This window comes from Pygocentrus nattereri, chromosome 16, assembly GCF_015220715.1.
Source record: "Pygocentrus nattereri isolate fPygNat1 chromosome 16, fPygNat1.pri, whole genome shotgun sequence".
Classification (NCBI taxonomy): domain Eukaryota; kingdom Metazoa; phylum Chordata; class Actinopteri; order Characiformes; family Serrasalmidae; genus Pygocentrus; species Pygocentrus nattereri.
Window position 1 is genome coordinate 14945781 of NC_051226.1, and position 17136 is coordinate 14962916.

Consider the following 17136-nt stretch of genomic DNA (forward strand, 5'->3'; position numbering starts at 1 on the left):
GGCCCCTCAGCCACTAGGGGGCCCTGTAAGTATGTACTTACAGACATATAAAATGATAATTTGGATGAACAGTGGAATGTTTTTGCACTTCCACTGTAAGTTAATCTTATTTATCAATGTGGTTTTTTATTAGATGTTTTGAATGGACATTCAAAATTTAGAAATGATATTAGTGGAGCCTTTTAATGCAAACTATGCTCAGGGTATGCTTATGTTAACTACATAATTACAGTGTTGGGGATACTTCTTTCATACAAAATAATACAGGGGCTCCAGATGTTCAGAAATTATGCTGACATAGGCTTTTTATAAATTAAGATTAAACACATATGATGTTTCTATTTTCATCAATATGAAGGAACGTTTGGGTAGTCAAAAATTGTTTCCAAATGATATAGCGTTACATGATCCAGATTCAACGGTTTCTATTATACAGTATTTAGCAGATGCCTCAAATAAGATTAATTCCCTTCAGAAAGAACTGGAAAACTTTAAAAAAGATTTTTAAAATCGGTCCTGGAACAAAAGCACTTTGTTAACTGTAGTCTCAATCCAAACTGATATGTCACAAAGAGGTCAAATTGGTAGATGATTCAGCACTTTGAATATATTTAGAATGATTTCAAAAATAGTTTTCCTAAAGTACTTTGATGATGTAGAATGTCTGCAAAGATGAAAGAGGAACAACAAAAACTATGTAAGACAAGCAAAGTCTTTCATTTGTCTTTATGTACATCTTAAAAAACCTGACAAATAAAATGTATTTTTAAAATCCTAACTAATGTCAGATTCAAAGCATTTAATCTGCGTTGCCCCCTTTCTCAGGGATTAATTACACAGATGTTCCACATGCACATACACCATATCACAGCACAACATGGCTTGAACCAGACAAGCCCACTATTGATGACAGCCAAACAGAACTCAACAAAACAATCCAATCCTCTGTTCCAAGTAGTTACTAGTGAGCCCACACAGCTCTTCCTCTTGTGCGCCTTGTTCGCCTTGCTCAGTTGAATTGGAGCACTCTGTGCCACCTCTTTCCTCTGCATTATCCTCTGAGGACCCACCAGAGCTCAGAGCTGAAGCTTAAGAAGATGAAGTCTCAGAGAATACATGCTATATGTAAGTTTACATTCTCTTGGCCTGTTTTCATTTTAGGCATCTCTAAATATTTTTGTAAATAGTTGATGTATATGTGAAAGTGTGTGATAATGGCAGAGTTGTTAAAAATATAATGGGCATCCAAGAGGATATCTGCTTCTTCTAATTACTTAAAGTCTTAGTGAGGTAAAAAAGTGCAAGTATACCATAATTATCCTTAATAATCTTTGTCTTATCAGGATGTATGGTAATTCACAGTATCTTCCTTTGGTACATGAGATGGAGAACCATATCGAATGGAGGTCAAGAAGAGAAATGGAGTTCACCAGTCTAAGCACTTCAACTGGAAATAACAATGCAGGTACAATTCTGCTATTGTAGATTCTGGGAGCTGTTGATCCCTAAACAGCAATACAGAGGCAACAGTCTTCCATCCTTTGCTCTGTGCCAGTATAACTAAGCATTTATTTCAGATGGAGAGTGGCATCTGGTGACAGCCCCTCGTGCAGTGCTTCAGTGTGAGAGAGCAATGAAAAGAGCGGGTCAGCAGGATCAGCTGGAGGGGGAGTTCTACAACAGCCTGCCAAGAGTGAGTTTGCTTTTTTTTTAGGTTACTGCACCATCCTTGAGACATACTCTCATGGGTTCCTTCCATTTTATTGCAAAAACTGCATAGTATTTTGTGAATAATCAGAGTTGAAGCCCCCCTGTGTTACCTATTTGTCTTCTAGGCACATTTTCTGCGTCCTGGCTATTTTCGCACTGCAACAGAGTCAAGTGCATTCTCCCCCTACAGACATGATCTCCGCTTCCAGGGCAAAGGGCTGCAGGATCAGAGCCCTAGAGACAGTGGGAGTTATGCACGTATCCCCCCATCCTCAAGGCCACACCCACTGGCACAGCCTGGCTTCTACAGTCCCAAGATCCCTCGCTCTAAACATTGTGAGCCTGCTTTGTCCACAACAAAGACTTTAAAAGGGTGTTCCCTGAATAAAAACATGAAGGAGTTTTATTCTCACACTCTGCCTCTTCCCCACTCCAAGATAGCTGTTCTCAAACGAAGGTGAGATGTTCATGAAGACACTGAAGGAGTACTTTGTTTTTTTTTTTACTTAATCTCTATCTGTCGCATCTGAAGCATATGGTTAATGACCACAAACAACTAATAAGTTTAATGTGTTTCTCTACATATTTCTCAGAAACACATTAACACTTAGAATTACAATAGAAGCCATACAGCATGTGCAGTTTAGAAATATTTATTCTTTTGCAGAAAAGTACAGAGAAAAATATTGAAATCATTGCCTTTGGTAATCAACTGGATGCTACAGATGTGGCTGGGCTGATTGAGATTATCCTCAAAATATGCTCCATCAACCTGTTTTTTAGCCTACTGTACTGATAGGTACCACTGTTTCAATGGCTTGCTCAGGTAATTTGACTGTTTTGCTGTTGCAGTAATAGGTACCGAATCTTTACCCATATCCACAGTATTAACACAGAGGCCCCCTGCTATCCTGCCCCCTTTAGTGTCCCACGGGAGGGGGTGGGAAAATTATGGGAAATTGGGACACATCTCTCTTTGCCCCCCTCTTGCTCCCACACCCAAGATTCAAACAAGGGCCCCATCTGTGGGCAGTCTTCCATTCGGTTACTGCAGACTGGACCACTAAAATACAAGGGGCAGAGATATCTGATCCAACAATTCAGACATGATGGCTTTTTCAGAATAGGGATGCAAATGCCTTCGCAGCGCACAACATGGACCTTTTAGTCTGCCTAGGATGTTTGCGGCTCTACGGCGTATGCTTCTGCTCCATATTTCTGTGTTTGTACATGTCAACGTTGTGTATATGTCTGTGGTCTTTGTGTGTTTGTTTCAGTAGTGGACTGTGCAGCAAACCACAAGGAATCAAGACTTCAGTGGTGGAAAAGCCTCGTTTGATGAGGGCGGTCATTTCACAGATATCCTCAGATTCAAACCAACTCGGCCAGCAGCAGTACAACAACCAGTTTCAACATATCAAGAAAGAGGATATCCAGAATCAGTGCTTCTCCAGTCAGCATCAGTCATCACTAAACCTACTCAGTACTGAAGTTTCCAGGAAAGAGGAATTTGTCTGGAATCATGGTCAACCACAGTCCAATCAACTGCAGCGCACACGACACCAAAGTTCCTTCAGATTGCCAAAATGTGCCCAGGATTCACATGAGATCAACACCAGCTATATGCTTCCACAAACCCAATCAGCAAACCAGACTAACACGCATCTGAATATACAGTCTTCATGTTTCTGTAAGTTAAGTCTATTTAATGGCAACTGCATTCATAATACTGAGGATGGTGCCAACTATCGTTCGCACAGCAACATACCACAGCCCATTAATGACCTGAAGGACTCAAGGAAGAAGAAGCATGACTCCAAAGACAGAAAAGACAGCAATGATGTTGGAAACAATATTTCTAACAATACAAGGTGTGTGTTAAAAATGCATTTTGGCAAATTTGTCCAAAATGTTTTTTTTAAATTATTATTATTTTTCAATATCATTTGAGCACAGCAGCTTTCTTTACACTATGTAAAAATGTCCATGGACCAAATCAGTATTTTTTTTGTGTGTGGGAGTACTGACAGTACGTCGTCTCATTTTTTACTAATTTAAAATTTTAATCATACACATCATTCAAAAGTTGAAATCATTTAATAAAAAATTATTTTATTCAATTACAAAATGAAATGACAAATTCTATTAGATACAAGAAGGCATTTTAAAATGTTTTATTCAATATATTTTTTTTGGCAACATCAAGAAGTTGAATATTATTAAATTACTATTTATATGATATTCAGTTATTTTCAGTAATTCATATCAATCCAGATTTTATTACCAGTTTTTAAATTTAAGGCAGTCTGGATATTAATATTAACATTTCTCTAATTAGAAATTTCAGTGTTATACAGCTTTCTTGATAATAGAATCATCTATGGCTCTGTTCATCTCTCTGGATACTGTAAAATTTCTTAATTTATTTGCAGCTTCCTACAAATTAGTTGAAAACTTAACTATGAAGAATTATTTTGTGTATCTTCAACAATTCTTGGATTATACTTTTTTACATTGTGTGTTTGACCACCTTACAACTTAAAGTAGGCAGCCATACCTTTTACATTCAACAGTAAGCTTTAATAAATAATTCACATTAATAAACTAGATTTTTGTGGAAATATTTTTTCAGAGCTTTGCAGAGTGAGGCCTTTTTTGCATTTTTATGTGTTATCCCTGCTCTAACACACCTTACTCAACTCATCAGGTAATTATTAAAGTTTCATGAGTTATGTCAGGGGTGTTGGCACACAGAAACACAAAAATATGCAATTTAATACAGATTATGTATAAAGCCACCCTTACACTGTAATTATTTGAATAAGAGGTACTACTGCATTAACAGCTTTATATTTAAATCTCTCCAGCCATGTGGACATGAACTCAAGAAATGTGTTTGGTCAGCCCCGTGTGACTGCCACACTTCGGGCAGCATGCTCCCCACGACCCGCTCGCAAGAGCACTGTAGTGGAGGACCTGAAAAAACTCATTGTGATGGATGACATAACTGACATCTCTCACCGTGACTCAGTGAGTAATTTCCCTTTCACATCTCATGAGCCACAATGAGGGCCCAAATTAATTCTGGCAACCAAAGCACAACAAAGATATTCTAAAACACTATCTGTCATATTGCAACATGGTATCATTTTTGCTATTGCTACAGTAATTATGCAGCTAAATTGATATGTTTTGTACCAGCCCTGTCTTCAGCAAACCCAAACAAACAGCAGTCCTAGTGAGTTCATGCAGGATTCAGCATCATCAAGCCCCTTCCTCAGCAGGCATGACGTCTCCAGGCCCAGCCATCTCTCTCTGCAGTCTAGTCCCACAGGTAAGGGTTGCTGAGCAGTGGTCTAATAACATGAATTTCTTCATTGTGTTCTGGTCAGATGAGTCCTTTTTAAAGAATAGTCCAGTGTTTTCAACCTAATCTCTATCTGCTGCATCTGTAGCTTACTGTCAGTTGTCATGTGCAATAATGGTGATGTTTTCCTGTATTTAGTAAAAGAAAATAACTGTAAACTGTATTGATTCAAAACATTTTTAAAAGAAGCACTATATTAGCACCTGCCCATTAGCTTCTTTTGTAAGTGTGCTTTGATTCAATAGCTTTTCTGTTCTTTTTTACACTGTACAAAATTATATAGCTTTTAAACTTAAAGCAACTGGGTTAACTTGAAATGTTGAGTTCACTGAACTTCAGACTTTTACAAATGTGAAACAAAATATTTTTCTGTGAATATTACAAGTTCAACTTGTTGGCAACCCAGTTGCTTACTTCTTCAAGTTAAAAAGCAGTATATTCTTACAGTGTATTGAACAGGAAACTGCATCTAAAGTACTGCCTTTAGTAATCGACCAATACAGATTCAGCCAGGAGGGCTCAGGTAGAAAAAACACAAAAAAATCTATCCAACTATTCTTTTATAGTTCAATAAACTAAATAAATGTTGCTTTAAACTCCACCTGAAATCAACCTTTTTACCTTGTTAGTCAATGTCCTTGTCCATATTAAGCATGATTCATCATGTCACCATTTAAAAGCTTCTCCCATCACTGTAAGAAATGTGACTAATGGTTACTTCAAAAAAATTATGGCAACAAGTGACACAGTATAATTGAATAGATTTTACTTACCTAAACTTCGATTAAAATGCATTAAATAAGTGAACTTAATTTACGCAAACAAATTAAGTAAATAAAATAATAGACGTTAATAAAACATTAAATGTTAATAAAAGCAACAGTTAAATGTATTTAGTAATAGTATGCCACATTATGACTTAAGGTAGCCCACAAATATTGAGTAAATACAAATTCATTTAACACAGAAAATGTAGTAATTTCTACCAAGTGTCTGAGCAAAATTGCTTTATATTTACTCAGTATTTGGGGAAAATGTGTTTACATTTACTAAATATCTGGCAAAAACTGGTTTTTATTTACTACCCTTTACTCCAGCTGTTGTTGCCAGAGCTTCACAGTAAACATATATAGTGGAAATGTAAGACATTACTGCATGCTTTTGTGCTAACCAGAAATTTGAGAACTGTTGTTTGTTTATGGTTAATTACTGTTTTTTTTCACATAATTTGCTGTGTACAGATTTAAAATATATTTTGAAAACAAAAATATATACTATTAACATAATTGCAGTCTATCAGTGATAAACACAGTACAACCGTATGACACATTACAGTATTTTATTTTATTAAGTTCAGTTTTACAGTAGATTACCGGCAGCTGTAATTTGTGAAGATGGATTCCTCATGACTGCATGTGGAAGTAGGTGAGCAAAATTAGTAATAAATACTCACCATATAAAACATAACGATAAAGAATCCTGAACAAACAGTAAACAGTATCAAAAATAGATCTACAAATAACAAGAAAAACAAAGGTATATGCAAAGCAATACAAGAGCAGATTACTGTGAATAACATTTTACTGTCTTTCACAATATCACACAATCTTTAAAGTTCTACTGTTTTCATACAACAGTTTTGCAAAGCAGGTGTGAGTCAAATACATGTTAAAATACATGATATTGACAATATCTTGTGCTAAAAGACATTTTAAAAATATTTAACGTAATATGTAATAATATTACAAAGACCAATACCATAAAGATACTATATATAAGTACCTGGGACAATTCCTGATCAATTGAGAACCAGAAGCAGCAGTGGATGGCTGTAAAAGATAAAACATTTGGTAAAGCTTTAAAAGACTAGCATCAACATCTGAAACAGATACAGGCACCTTTATGTTGGCTAATTGCATCTGTATAAGCATTCAAGCCTCTCGATTCCAGTAAACATGCTGCATTTATAGCTTAGAGATATTTTTCTGGCTTATTCTGGAGTTGGTAATCAGCGAGAAGTAGTGTGGCTAAAATACACAGCTTCTTAGTTGTTGTGTAAGACAGGTGTTGGTAATTTGAGTAAAAGCAGAAACACTTGGTTAAATATTACTTGTGAAAAGTTATTCAGTCAACATCTGCAACTAGCTAATTCAGTCAACATGCACCCTCCATGAGAAAACATTTAAAAACGTCACAAAACTGTTCTTTCCCAAAGGTTATTACAGTCAACAGTCATTCATAAGAAACATAGACATACTAATAACTATTAAGTTGAAAACACTGACTTCAAAGGAAGACAGGCATATTCATCTTAGACGATTACAAATGTAGAAAAATGAGCATAAACAAATCAGCAACATACCAGAGGAAGAGAGGTAAAGAAAAGCTGTGTTCATACCTGAGAAATGCTGGTGGTAGATGTAGGAAACGTGTAAGTAACTGCAAGAAGAAAAGATATGATTAAACCTGAAAAAGGGACATAAGGAAAAGAAAGAGCAGATTTCACAAACTTTAGTGTGATAGTTAGGATTGTTAGCATGTAAAATCACTTGGCAGCCAACTGCCAAATAAAAGCTCAGTTGACCATATTAAACTAATGCTTTAACTGCACCAGTCACTCGACATCTCTCCCTCAGATTTCTGTTTTTATCCTCTAAACTTCTGGGAGAAAAGAACAGCCCCACACATCACAGACCGTAGTTAGCTAACGTTAGCTAGTTTCTCATTTTCTGTCATTCAAACACCGGTCAGTCTCTCGACGTCTCCCGTTCAGATTTGAGAGCATCACGGTTAGCAAAGGTTAACCGGAGTGAACGGGTCGTCCAGCAGATCTATTAACTTAGCCTAAGCTCGCGCGTACGTGGCTAAGTTAGCTAGGCTATTTAGCATAGCTACCCTGATTATCGGCCACCTCAATACAAACATCGGGAATGCTAACTGTAAATAAATTAAAGCACTTTACTCACCCAAATCAATGCTTTTTGGGAGAGATGCATGTGTAGCTTAATGTCTAGCTAGCAACTCTAACAAGTAACATTATACACACTAGTATATTATACCAGAAATCCGACACCGTCTCACTTTTACATTGTAATTTAGCTAATAAGGTGCCTCTCATATTTTGTGAGCGCAGTCACTACAAGAAGTCACTCACTAGCAAGCCAGTTAGTTAGCTATCCTAGCTAGCATTAGCTATCTTAATTGTTAGCAAGTGATGCTTATTGTCGTTTTGACATATGACGAGTTCACACATATGACATTCACAAATTACAGAATTAGGTTTGAATAAATATCTGATTGAAAAGCTGCTTCTACGTTGAAAAAAACAATAATTCATTCACCAAACGCATTTTGAATCCTTTTGAATTTTTGAGAAGCGGCTCTAGGCGCTTGCGGTGAAACGTTGGTGACGGCTCGGAACTCAATACGGGTGGAATTTCCCAGTATATATTTTGCCAAAGCATCAGAGCGCCTCGCCTCTAGCTGTACCTCAACAGCAAATTCTGCGATTTAAGTCCAGGACAGGTTTCTTTGCTAATCAAACGTAAAATGTGTTCACTAGCTGCTGTCTTAAATTTGACTTACAGTACAGGAAGTTTGACATGTTTGGTAGCTTCAGTAACTTAAAAGAATGGACAACTGCTACAGTAACATAATTGGAAATTCTTTGTTTCCTAGCAATTATTAAAAAGGTCTTACCTTCTGGAAGTGGGACCTCTGAAATGTGTAGTCACTGGTGTCCATGAGGCACAGAATGTGGTGGGCAGAAATGTGAGGTGATTAAAACCAATGACCTCCCTATGAATAAAATCGATTTTCTGCATCGTTGTTGTTCCTCATAAAACATAATTAAATTCTACTCAATGTATCACAGCTAATTTTATTAAACCAAAACTGCGTAAAATTAATAAAACATTCAAACTTATTGGAATCAGCTCAGTTTGATTTCTAACTGAACACAGTCTTTTTTATTATGTAGAGGTTACTATTAGTCATTTAGTAAATATTAATTAACCCCAGTCCCACTTTTTACAGTGCATAATCTTCCATGAAAATGTCATGACTTTTGACCACCTCAAAACTGTTTTAATTATGTCACTGTGCACCAGCAAGCAGAGAAAAATAATAATAACCAATATTTTACTTTCATCAAGCACTCCTTAGCTCATAGACCTTACACAGTACTGCATTTTATTTGGAAATACATCATTCCCTGTATATTTTTCCTCTAGTGGGTCAGCCGATGTCTGCTGAGTTTGCAGAGTGGGACAAAGACCTTCAGTTTGACCATGGACTCCTGCCTTTGCCAAATACAGATCATGACCTTGATTGGACCAGTTTGGTCAATGCTGCCGAGGCCTATGAGAGTAAGAATAGGGAAAAACTATGTTTTTCAGTTTGCTTATACCTCACAAGAGTTAGTGATTATTAATTCTGTATGTTTATGTTTGTAGTGCAGAGGATGGAAGATTTCCTGTCTGCTGAGCCCCATAACATGCTCTCAGGCATGAGTCCTGTATCACACAGTCCAGCTTACAGTGGCCAAAACGTTCCTCGTGTTAGTCCCTCTGTTACTGGAGAGACAGAGTGGGTAGATGCTTTTTCTTTGTATTATAGCCATTAGTTGATAAATAAAACTCTCTCAAACTTAAAGGGGCATTCTGGCTAAAATGGAACATTTAACCCGTCATTGCCTCTGTTTTAACCCGTCATTGCCTCTGGGGGCAGTCATGTGCTTTGGGGGCAGTCATGGGCTGGAGGTTAGGGTACCAGCCTCGTGACCAGAAGGTCGCCGGTTTGATCCCCAAAGCTGACAGCACATGACTGAGATGTCCTTGAGCAAGACACCTAACCCCCAACTGCTCCCCGGACGCTGCGGATTGGGCTGCCCACTGCTCCAGGCAAGTGTGCTCACTCCTCACTACAGTGTATGTGGTGTTTCACTTCACGGATGGGTTAAATGCAGAGGTGAAATTTCCCCATTGTGGGAATAATAAGGGTCTCTTAATCTTAAACAATCTTAATCACATTAGCTTCAAGAGTGACATTTTATGGTTTAAATCTCAGATAAACTCCTTTCTGATTATGTATCTGAAAGCATGATTTATTTATTTTTTGCTAGCAAGGCAGATGTAAATGGAACTGCTAAGAAGCTAAACATTTTATTGCAGTCATATAACCGCCGTTCCTTTACAGGACAACAAGCTAAAAACTAAAGTTAGCAGCCTGGCTGACTTCTGTTTGTCTGGCTAAAAGAGTATTCATTTTGTGCTGAATAAAGGTAGAATCCCTGTTTTATTTACAAATCAAGGTATGACGTAAACTAATGCTAGCTTGGTTATGTTGATTAACCTATAGATCAGTAGCCACGTTTACATGCAGCCTGATAATCCGTTAATAATCCGACTAATAGCTCAATCGGAATAGAATACGTCCATGTAAACACCTCAATCGAAATAGTCGAGTCCGACTGAGGACATTCATAATACAATTTCTATCCGATTGAATGAGGTGAGTAAACCTGTAAATAATCCGGTAAATAGAAGAATAATATCCGTGTAAACGCCTGAATTACACTCCAATCGGAACGTGTAAGTACGTTCTGCGCATGCGCGGCGCGTCACAGCGAAAGCTTTATAACGTTCAACATGGCGGAGCAGAAACTGGCCTGCAGAGGAGACGAAGTTTATACTCTGAGCTTTAAAAGACGGCGGTGGGACGGACGTCCATCTTAAGTGTCCCAGAGCACGACGTCTTCATCTCGCCGCTTCCTTTATAAGTACATGTGAAGGACGTTTTTCTGAGTCTGATATCAGTTTAAACCTATTAAAAACACAAGCGCGCCAACTGGAAACATCTCGCTCTGACTGGACCCCGGGGTGTTCGCTGTCATGGTAACGATTACTCTCAGCGCTCCTCCACGCATGCGCGTCATTTTGCATGGGATTACTTGTAGTGAGCATGTAAACGAAGATTTTCATCAGATTGTTGAATAGAGTGAGAATAAACACCTCAGTCTGAATCTGTAATCTTTGCATGTAAACATAGCCAGTGGCTTGGCTAGCAGTCCGATTGGTTGACATCACTGCGATTCCCAATGTCTGGATGATCTGTTAGTAGCGAGAGATAACTGACGAATGAAAACACGAAAACGACATATAGTCACAAACTCTGTCAAACTGATGAGGCTGAACGATGCAGTGCGGCACAACTGAATATTGCATAACATGATAAATGATATATTAAACATACTACATCTAGTTTTAGTCCAGAATTCCCCTGTTACAATGCTTCAATCCCTCAACTCCCACTACACTACTGGTCCACACAGATCATACATCATTAAGGAATATTGAATTCCTGAATTAGTGTTTTGTATGTGTTTGCAGTAATGATGTTTTCATTGACCTTCCTGACCAACTCTCCCACCTGGAAGCGGTGCTGAGAAGACTGAGCAGGGATCTTTTGAAGGTGAGCCTCTTTTAGCAGCTAATGAATGCCAACATATGACCTCTGAGTGCAGGTGTGATGTGTCTTCTCTCTGAGGACAGCTGGGCAAATTTTTCACATGTGTCCCCCCCTTGTGTCCTCTGACTCAGGAGAAGAAGGACAAGGTGGCTCTGCTGGCTGAGGTGCTGAAACTTCGCATGAGCAACCAGCACCTGAAAGAAGAGTCCTGGTCTGCTAATGCACAGCTACACAAAATCTGCCAAATATTCAACATAAGTATGTATGGAGTAGGAGAGCAAAGAAAATAGAAGGATATGTGAAATACGAAAAGATGTGTATTATCCATCCTTTTAAAACATGCAATGGCAAAATCTACAAAACAAAACAACAAAAAATGTCTCACAAGTCAATTAACTCTGGTGAGAGGCATGTTAAACCCATAATATGACCTATAACCAAACATTTCAAATATAAATAACATTGAATTAAGGCCACTGTATTTAAATATACAACAAATAAAGCTTAATACATGTTTTGTTATACTTAAATAGTCAGTAATAGTGCTTTTAAATAAAAATGTCATCCTACAGGAACCCCAATGATGAATTATAAAGTATAGTTTTTACACAAATAATCCTTGAAATATGTATTTCCAATGCTTGAAAGCACTTTTGTTTTTAGGAAAAAAAAATACTGTTGTCTTCTGAACCTTTGTTATTTGTTACAGTAAAACACTTTAAAATAACATGTTTTGTAGAACTTCCACAGTTGGTGTTTAACCACTACAATAATACATTTCAATACATTTAAAGTGTAGTTATCTGAAGACTCCACAGTCTATTTGGCTATTGCCTTTGTATAATCAGATTTCATGACTGCTTCAGAGACATGACCATTCTTCAGTCAGGGGACACATACATTGCGAATGACTGTGGTACATTTGCAACACAAGGGTAAAGAACAAGTTTGCTCAAGGCTTTCCCCTGGAGGCAAAGTACAAATCTCTGTGTGCCAGTAACATATTCAGAGGGCTTAGGATAAAGTCCTCTGCTTCCTCATCTGCCTCCCATCCTTCACTACGCACATTACGGTTTTGCTGGCGACTGAAGTGCCTTGCTTTCAGGCTAAAATAAAGAAACATCAGAGGTTTAGGATGAGAATGGGGTTCTGTGAACCTCTGTAAAACAATGCAGTGATTGAAATTTAGTAGGCATACCAGTACAAACGTCTCTCTTGCTTAGGCATTATATGCCACAATTTGGCCAGCTCTTTGGTAACCACAGTCGAAGGAGTGCCAGGATGCGTTCTGCTCAGAGGTCAGAGACATGTTTGGTCTTCCATCCATTGATCTCTATGATTTTTTAGAAACATCCAAAATCCACTGAAGGAGACTGACAACTCAATCTGAAAGAAGGAGAAATTATACACTCACCTAAGATACAATCTCCGGTTCACTCTGCAAAACATGATAAAGCCATTCACACATTTCTTCTTCAGGTTAGGGTTTGTAACATCCTGGCTCTTGTTGAAGAATCTTCTGCGACGAGCTTTTGTTGCTGTCCTCTCAGGAATGCATTGTTTTGGGGTCCAGTTTATATAATCCGAACCTCTGTCATCTTCCTTGCTCAGCAAAGAAAAACATCATTGCTGTGTTAGCAATGCTATTAGCAAAGGGTGCATATTGAAGGAGCTTTTAATTCACTCTGCATGTTAACAGAGATAAAAAATGTACTCACTGACTCATCTGGAGATTTGCGTTGCAAACTGGGTGCTTTGAGATCAGTAGGTTTAGAAGTCACCCATACATCTTCAAATAATGCTGTAATAGGTCAAATTAAAGAGCAAACAAGGTGACATGGACAAAGTCTTAACTGTGTCACTATGTTAATAAATAGCTCAAGAAAAGAGTCAAACACTTTTGAGAGTTTCAATTAGCATTTCCTTCTAATCACTTAATTTTCAGGTTATTTAATTATCATTGATGTATGGCTTGATAAGGGCAAGTACTGTCTGTGCAACTTAGCTGTCCCAGAGTGAACAGTCTTAAGGTCTTACTCTGCAGCTCCTCTTGTCTGTTGGGTAGTAGTGGGTGACTGAGGTCACGAGCTGGTGATGTGAGCAGAGAGGGGCTAAGATTCAGGCCCTCCCCAGCTCCCAGCAATGGGAGGAATGGTAGTACAGGTGTCTGTGGGAGTGTGGGGCTAGCAGGCAACTGCTTATTCCCCAAAGAAGGGAGAATTCCAAGCATCCTGTCTTTCAAAAGAAAGGACCTGAAAACAGAAAAAAAAACATAATGTTTCCTTCAGGAACAGTATAAAATTTGGCTGGTAATTATAACCACCAACATCAAAACAATTGACAAGGAAAAGCAATATTGTGGTAGTATGGCTTTAAAAAAAAAAAACAACTCCAATGTCCCTGAACAGTCCCCTCTATCCAGCTGCTCAGATTTCTGAGGTACTGCTTAACATATTGATTACTACACATTTTTCTCTTTAAGTTGCAAATTCTTTGCTTCTAAAGTCCACTATCCTGTCCTTCTGGTACATGTATAATTAATTCAAACAAAAATAAACAGACACATTACCCAGAAGGTGGAGTATCAAGGTCATTGCTTCCCAAGCTCCCATCCTCACTTCCTGTCCTGTCCTCACAGACAGAACACTGGCTTCCAAGTCCTTGACAAGGGGATTCCTGATCCACACTGCTTCCTGCTTACAGACAAGGGCACAAAGAAAGGCAGAACCTAAACAATGTTTTACCACTAACAATTACAATAAGTACATCAATAGCTTTTTTAATGCTTAAGACAGACGTAGTTAACCACGTTGCAGTCACTACTGGCAGCTTTTGGAAAACAAATTCACTGCAAGCAAAGAAGGACTAGAGCAGGGGTCTTCAATTAAAATTCAATAAGGTCCTGTTAGAGAAAATGTCCTGAAACAAAGCTCCAGAACATCATAATGTCTAACTTGCATCATGATTCAGTGCCATATACTGTTTACTAAAGTAGCCTAGTAGGTATATCAACATCCTGTGCAGTCAACAACTGAATGTCATATCAAATAAAGTGCAATTCCGGGATATTTCAGCAACATTTATGCTTATGCTCTTGAGCTAAACATCCCATACAAGATCCCATTTAACAGCACAACAAAATAAAACAAAACTCTTTTACCTGTTCTGGAAGACGATGTTGCTGGCAACAGTGCACTGTAGTAGGAATCAGAAGAATCTGTGTGTGTGTTGCTGTTGCTCTTGTCAATAAAGCACATTCCTTTATCAGAACTCCCCATAGGGGGATACTCTCTGTATGTGTTGGCTGTGACATGTCTATAAGCATCTCCTTTATGAAGACTGCTGTCATCAAAAGGTTCTGAAAAATGTGCATCATATAATACATTTAGTTATGAGTTAGCAATTAACACTCCTAGTTTATCCATTTCTGTTCTATAATGCAACATTCATTTTCCAGTCTAGTTCATTTTTCCTTATAATGGACCTGGATTAGATGTGGTTTTCTTGCGTGAGCGAGTACAGCTGTACTTGCGCTTCGCCTTGAGTAAATGTGGAGGCGTGTTGGGCTCTGAGAGAGGCGTGTCTTCACTCTCTGACTCAGATTCTTCCATGCACACACACACACACATACACACACACACACACACATACACAAAAACTATTAATACATACATTAACCAACAAAAAAACAGAACTATCAGAACTGAAAGAAGTGGTTTTAGATAATGAACTGATACTACAGAAATGGACTGCACCTCTGTCACTGTTGTTTGGAAGGCAGTAGGATGGGAGGCTGCTCTGTAAATTCTGAATATGACTCTGAAGATAGTCAAAGTATTGCAGCATGTGGATCAGTGTTTCTTTCTGTGGACCAAAATAATGACAGAAATATAGAAACTATGTTGTTTTCACAGTAAAGCAGTGGATGATAAAGGTTACATATTACAGAAGAAACATGTTGTAAAATGACCTTATTAAGTCCTTGACCACTGGCTGTCCCAGAAATGGGTAGCAAAAGCCCGATCTCCTTCAGGCTATTGTTCCACCCTGTGTTACAGTCAATGCTGTCTCTAAAAAGTCCAACAATATTAACAGACAGAGGCCACTGCATTTTCCATTGTACACCCGATGTAGCCCCAAAATTATTTAGACACTTCAATAATTTAAACACTGTTAAACTTTAATGACATTCTTTAATTAATTTCCTAAAATACTTATGAACAACGACAAGCTAGAATGCATCACCTTTTCTTGTAAGTCTTGTCTTTCTGTGTCATAGTGGCTGGTCCTAGGGCTTTGGCAGGTGTTGTGGTGGAGGTCTGCAGTGTCACCAACAGTACAGACCTGTATAAAATATATATATATTTTTAAACTTACTTTGCAGAGCTAACTGGCCACTTCATCAAGTACCCTATATCTACTCTCTTTGTCCATTTTATCAGGTCATTCAGAGACAGTAACTTATCTTGTTGCACAGTCTGTATTAGTCATCCTCTAGTCCTAGACTATTTCAAGTCCAGCAGTGACACTGAGGTGTTTAAAAACTTACCGCTTCTGTGTCTGATGCACTCGTACCAGTACAACACACTAACACAACATGCCACCACTACATCAGTGTCACTGCAGTGTATTTCTAGTGCACTGTAATGGCACAAAAGCGCCTATACGGTAAGTGTATATATATATGGTGTAGATAGATAGATAGATAGATAGATAGATAGATAGATAGATAGATAGATAGATAGATAGATAGATAGATAGATAGATAGATGACAGTTAACTGATCTGACATTGTAGGTGGAGTCACATGCTAACTTGCTAGCCACTCATTTACCACAAAGCAAAGAGAGCGACAGTGGCCAAGCAAATGACTTTTTTTGGACAAAAGTACTCTTTACTGTATCTGGCTGTTAAATATATCATCATTTGTTCCCAAGCCGTTCACTTACCAAGCCGTAATGAATTATTATCTACCACTGTTTCTAGTTTATCATGACAGCAGGTCTCACAGCGATGCCGGTCCTGCTTTATTGTTTTGTACAGCTGTCATTGGCTGCATTGGGAAAATTTGGAACGCGACAAGAGCCAATCATCTTCTGCGCTGCAGCTCATTGGCTAAGAAAAAAACACCTAGAATTCGCAGGATAGATACCCCGCGAGGCAATCTTATTGGACGCAGCGTTGCTATGCGGTTACTTGGCGGAAAAGTTCACTCGGCTAAAGGGAGTTGTGTCTCGCTGACTGTAGAGGGCGGTGTTGTCTACTCAAATAAACAATGTCAGAAAATAACGAAACAGCCGACCTGTGAAATATTTGAGCGCAGCAAAGAACCGCGCGTACTTTTTGTAGAGTTGGCGTTTGTGTTTTGTTCATTGTCTCCTCATGTCCCGCTAGGAGTCGGTCTGACTGGACGGGCAGAAGTGGTTTCTGTGCGTCACGTCACAGCTCGTTCATCGAGGAGAGAAACACTAACGACGGAATAGACTAATACGAAATACAAACAACTTCAACGAAGAATTTAAATAAATAAATAAATAAACAATCAAGATGTACAAAATATAAACAAAAAAATGATCAAGTTGTCTTATGTG

At 38.3% G+C, this 17136-nt stretch overlaps 2 protein-coding genes across 5 annotated transcripts; one reads left to right on the forward strand and one right to left on the reverse strand.

The window, feature by feature from the left end:
• Nucleotides 1-990: 990 nt before the first annotated feature.
• On the forward strand, nucleotides 991-13884 carry LOC108439598. Of its 4 annotated transcripts, none has more exons than XM_017718072.2 (11): nucleotides 991-1125; nucleotides 1344-1465; nucleotides 1578-1693; nucleotides 1836-2167; nucleotides 2988-3581; nucleotides 4578-4740; nucleotides 4912-5044; nucleotides 9310-9444; nucleotides 9532-9664; nucleotides 11467-11548; nucleotides 11677-13884. In XM_017718072.2, coding segments are annotated over exons 1-11 (1971 nt in total). In that variant the 5' UTR covers nucleotides 991-1123; the 3' UTR covers nucleotides 11836-13884. The 4 variants fall into 4 exon arrangements, with proteins under 4 accessions (XP_017573561.2, XP_017573562.2, XP_017573564.2 ...); XM_017718073.2 differs by having other exon boundaries at nucleotides 2991-3581; XM_017718075.2 differs by having other exon boundaries at nucleotides 1363-1465.
• LOC108439599 lies at nucleotides 12466-15822 on the reverse strand. Its single transcript, XM_037546091.1, has 11 exons — nucleotides 15791-15822; nucleotides 15516-15615; nucleotides 15301-15409; nucleotides 15030-15248; nucleotides 14706-14903; nucleotides 14115-14238; nucleotides 13583-13797; nucleotides 13264-13346; nucleotides 12960-13147; nucleotides 12744-12833; nucleotides 12466-12651 (listed from the first exon to the last, which is right to left on the reverse strand). The coding sequence occupies exons 1-11, from the start codon at nucleotides 15820-15822 to the stop codon at nucleotides 12498-12500; spliced, it is 1512 nt and encodes a 503-aa protein (XP_037401988.1). The 3' UTR covers nucleotides 12466-12497.
• Nucleotides 15823-17136: the final 1314 nt, after the last annotated feature.

Excerpts from the sequence above, each read along its gene's own strand:
- LOC108439598 (XM_017718072.2), top strand. Across the intron at positions 4,741-4,911 it reads ACATCTCTCACCGTGACTCA|CCCTGTCTTCAGCAAACCCA; the intron begins GTGAGTAATTTC and ends GTTTTGTACCAG. Across the intron at positions 9,665-11,466 it reads TCTGTTACTGGAGAGACAGA|TAATGATGTTTTCATTGACC; the intron begins GTGGGTAGATGC and ends ATGTGTTTGCAG.
- LOC108439599 (XM_037546091.1), bottom strand. The coding sequence starts at position 15,822 with ATGACACAGAAAGACAAGACTTACAAGAAAAG. Across the intron at positions 13,148-13,263 it reads GCAAATCTCCAGATGAGTCA|GAAGATGACAGAGGTTCGGA; the intron begins GTGAGTACATTT and ends TTGCTGAGCAAG. Across the intron at positions 12,652-12,743 it reads CAAGAGAGACGTTTGTACTG|CCTGAAAGCAAGGCACTTCA; the intron begins GTATGCCTACTA and ends TCTTTATTTTAG.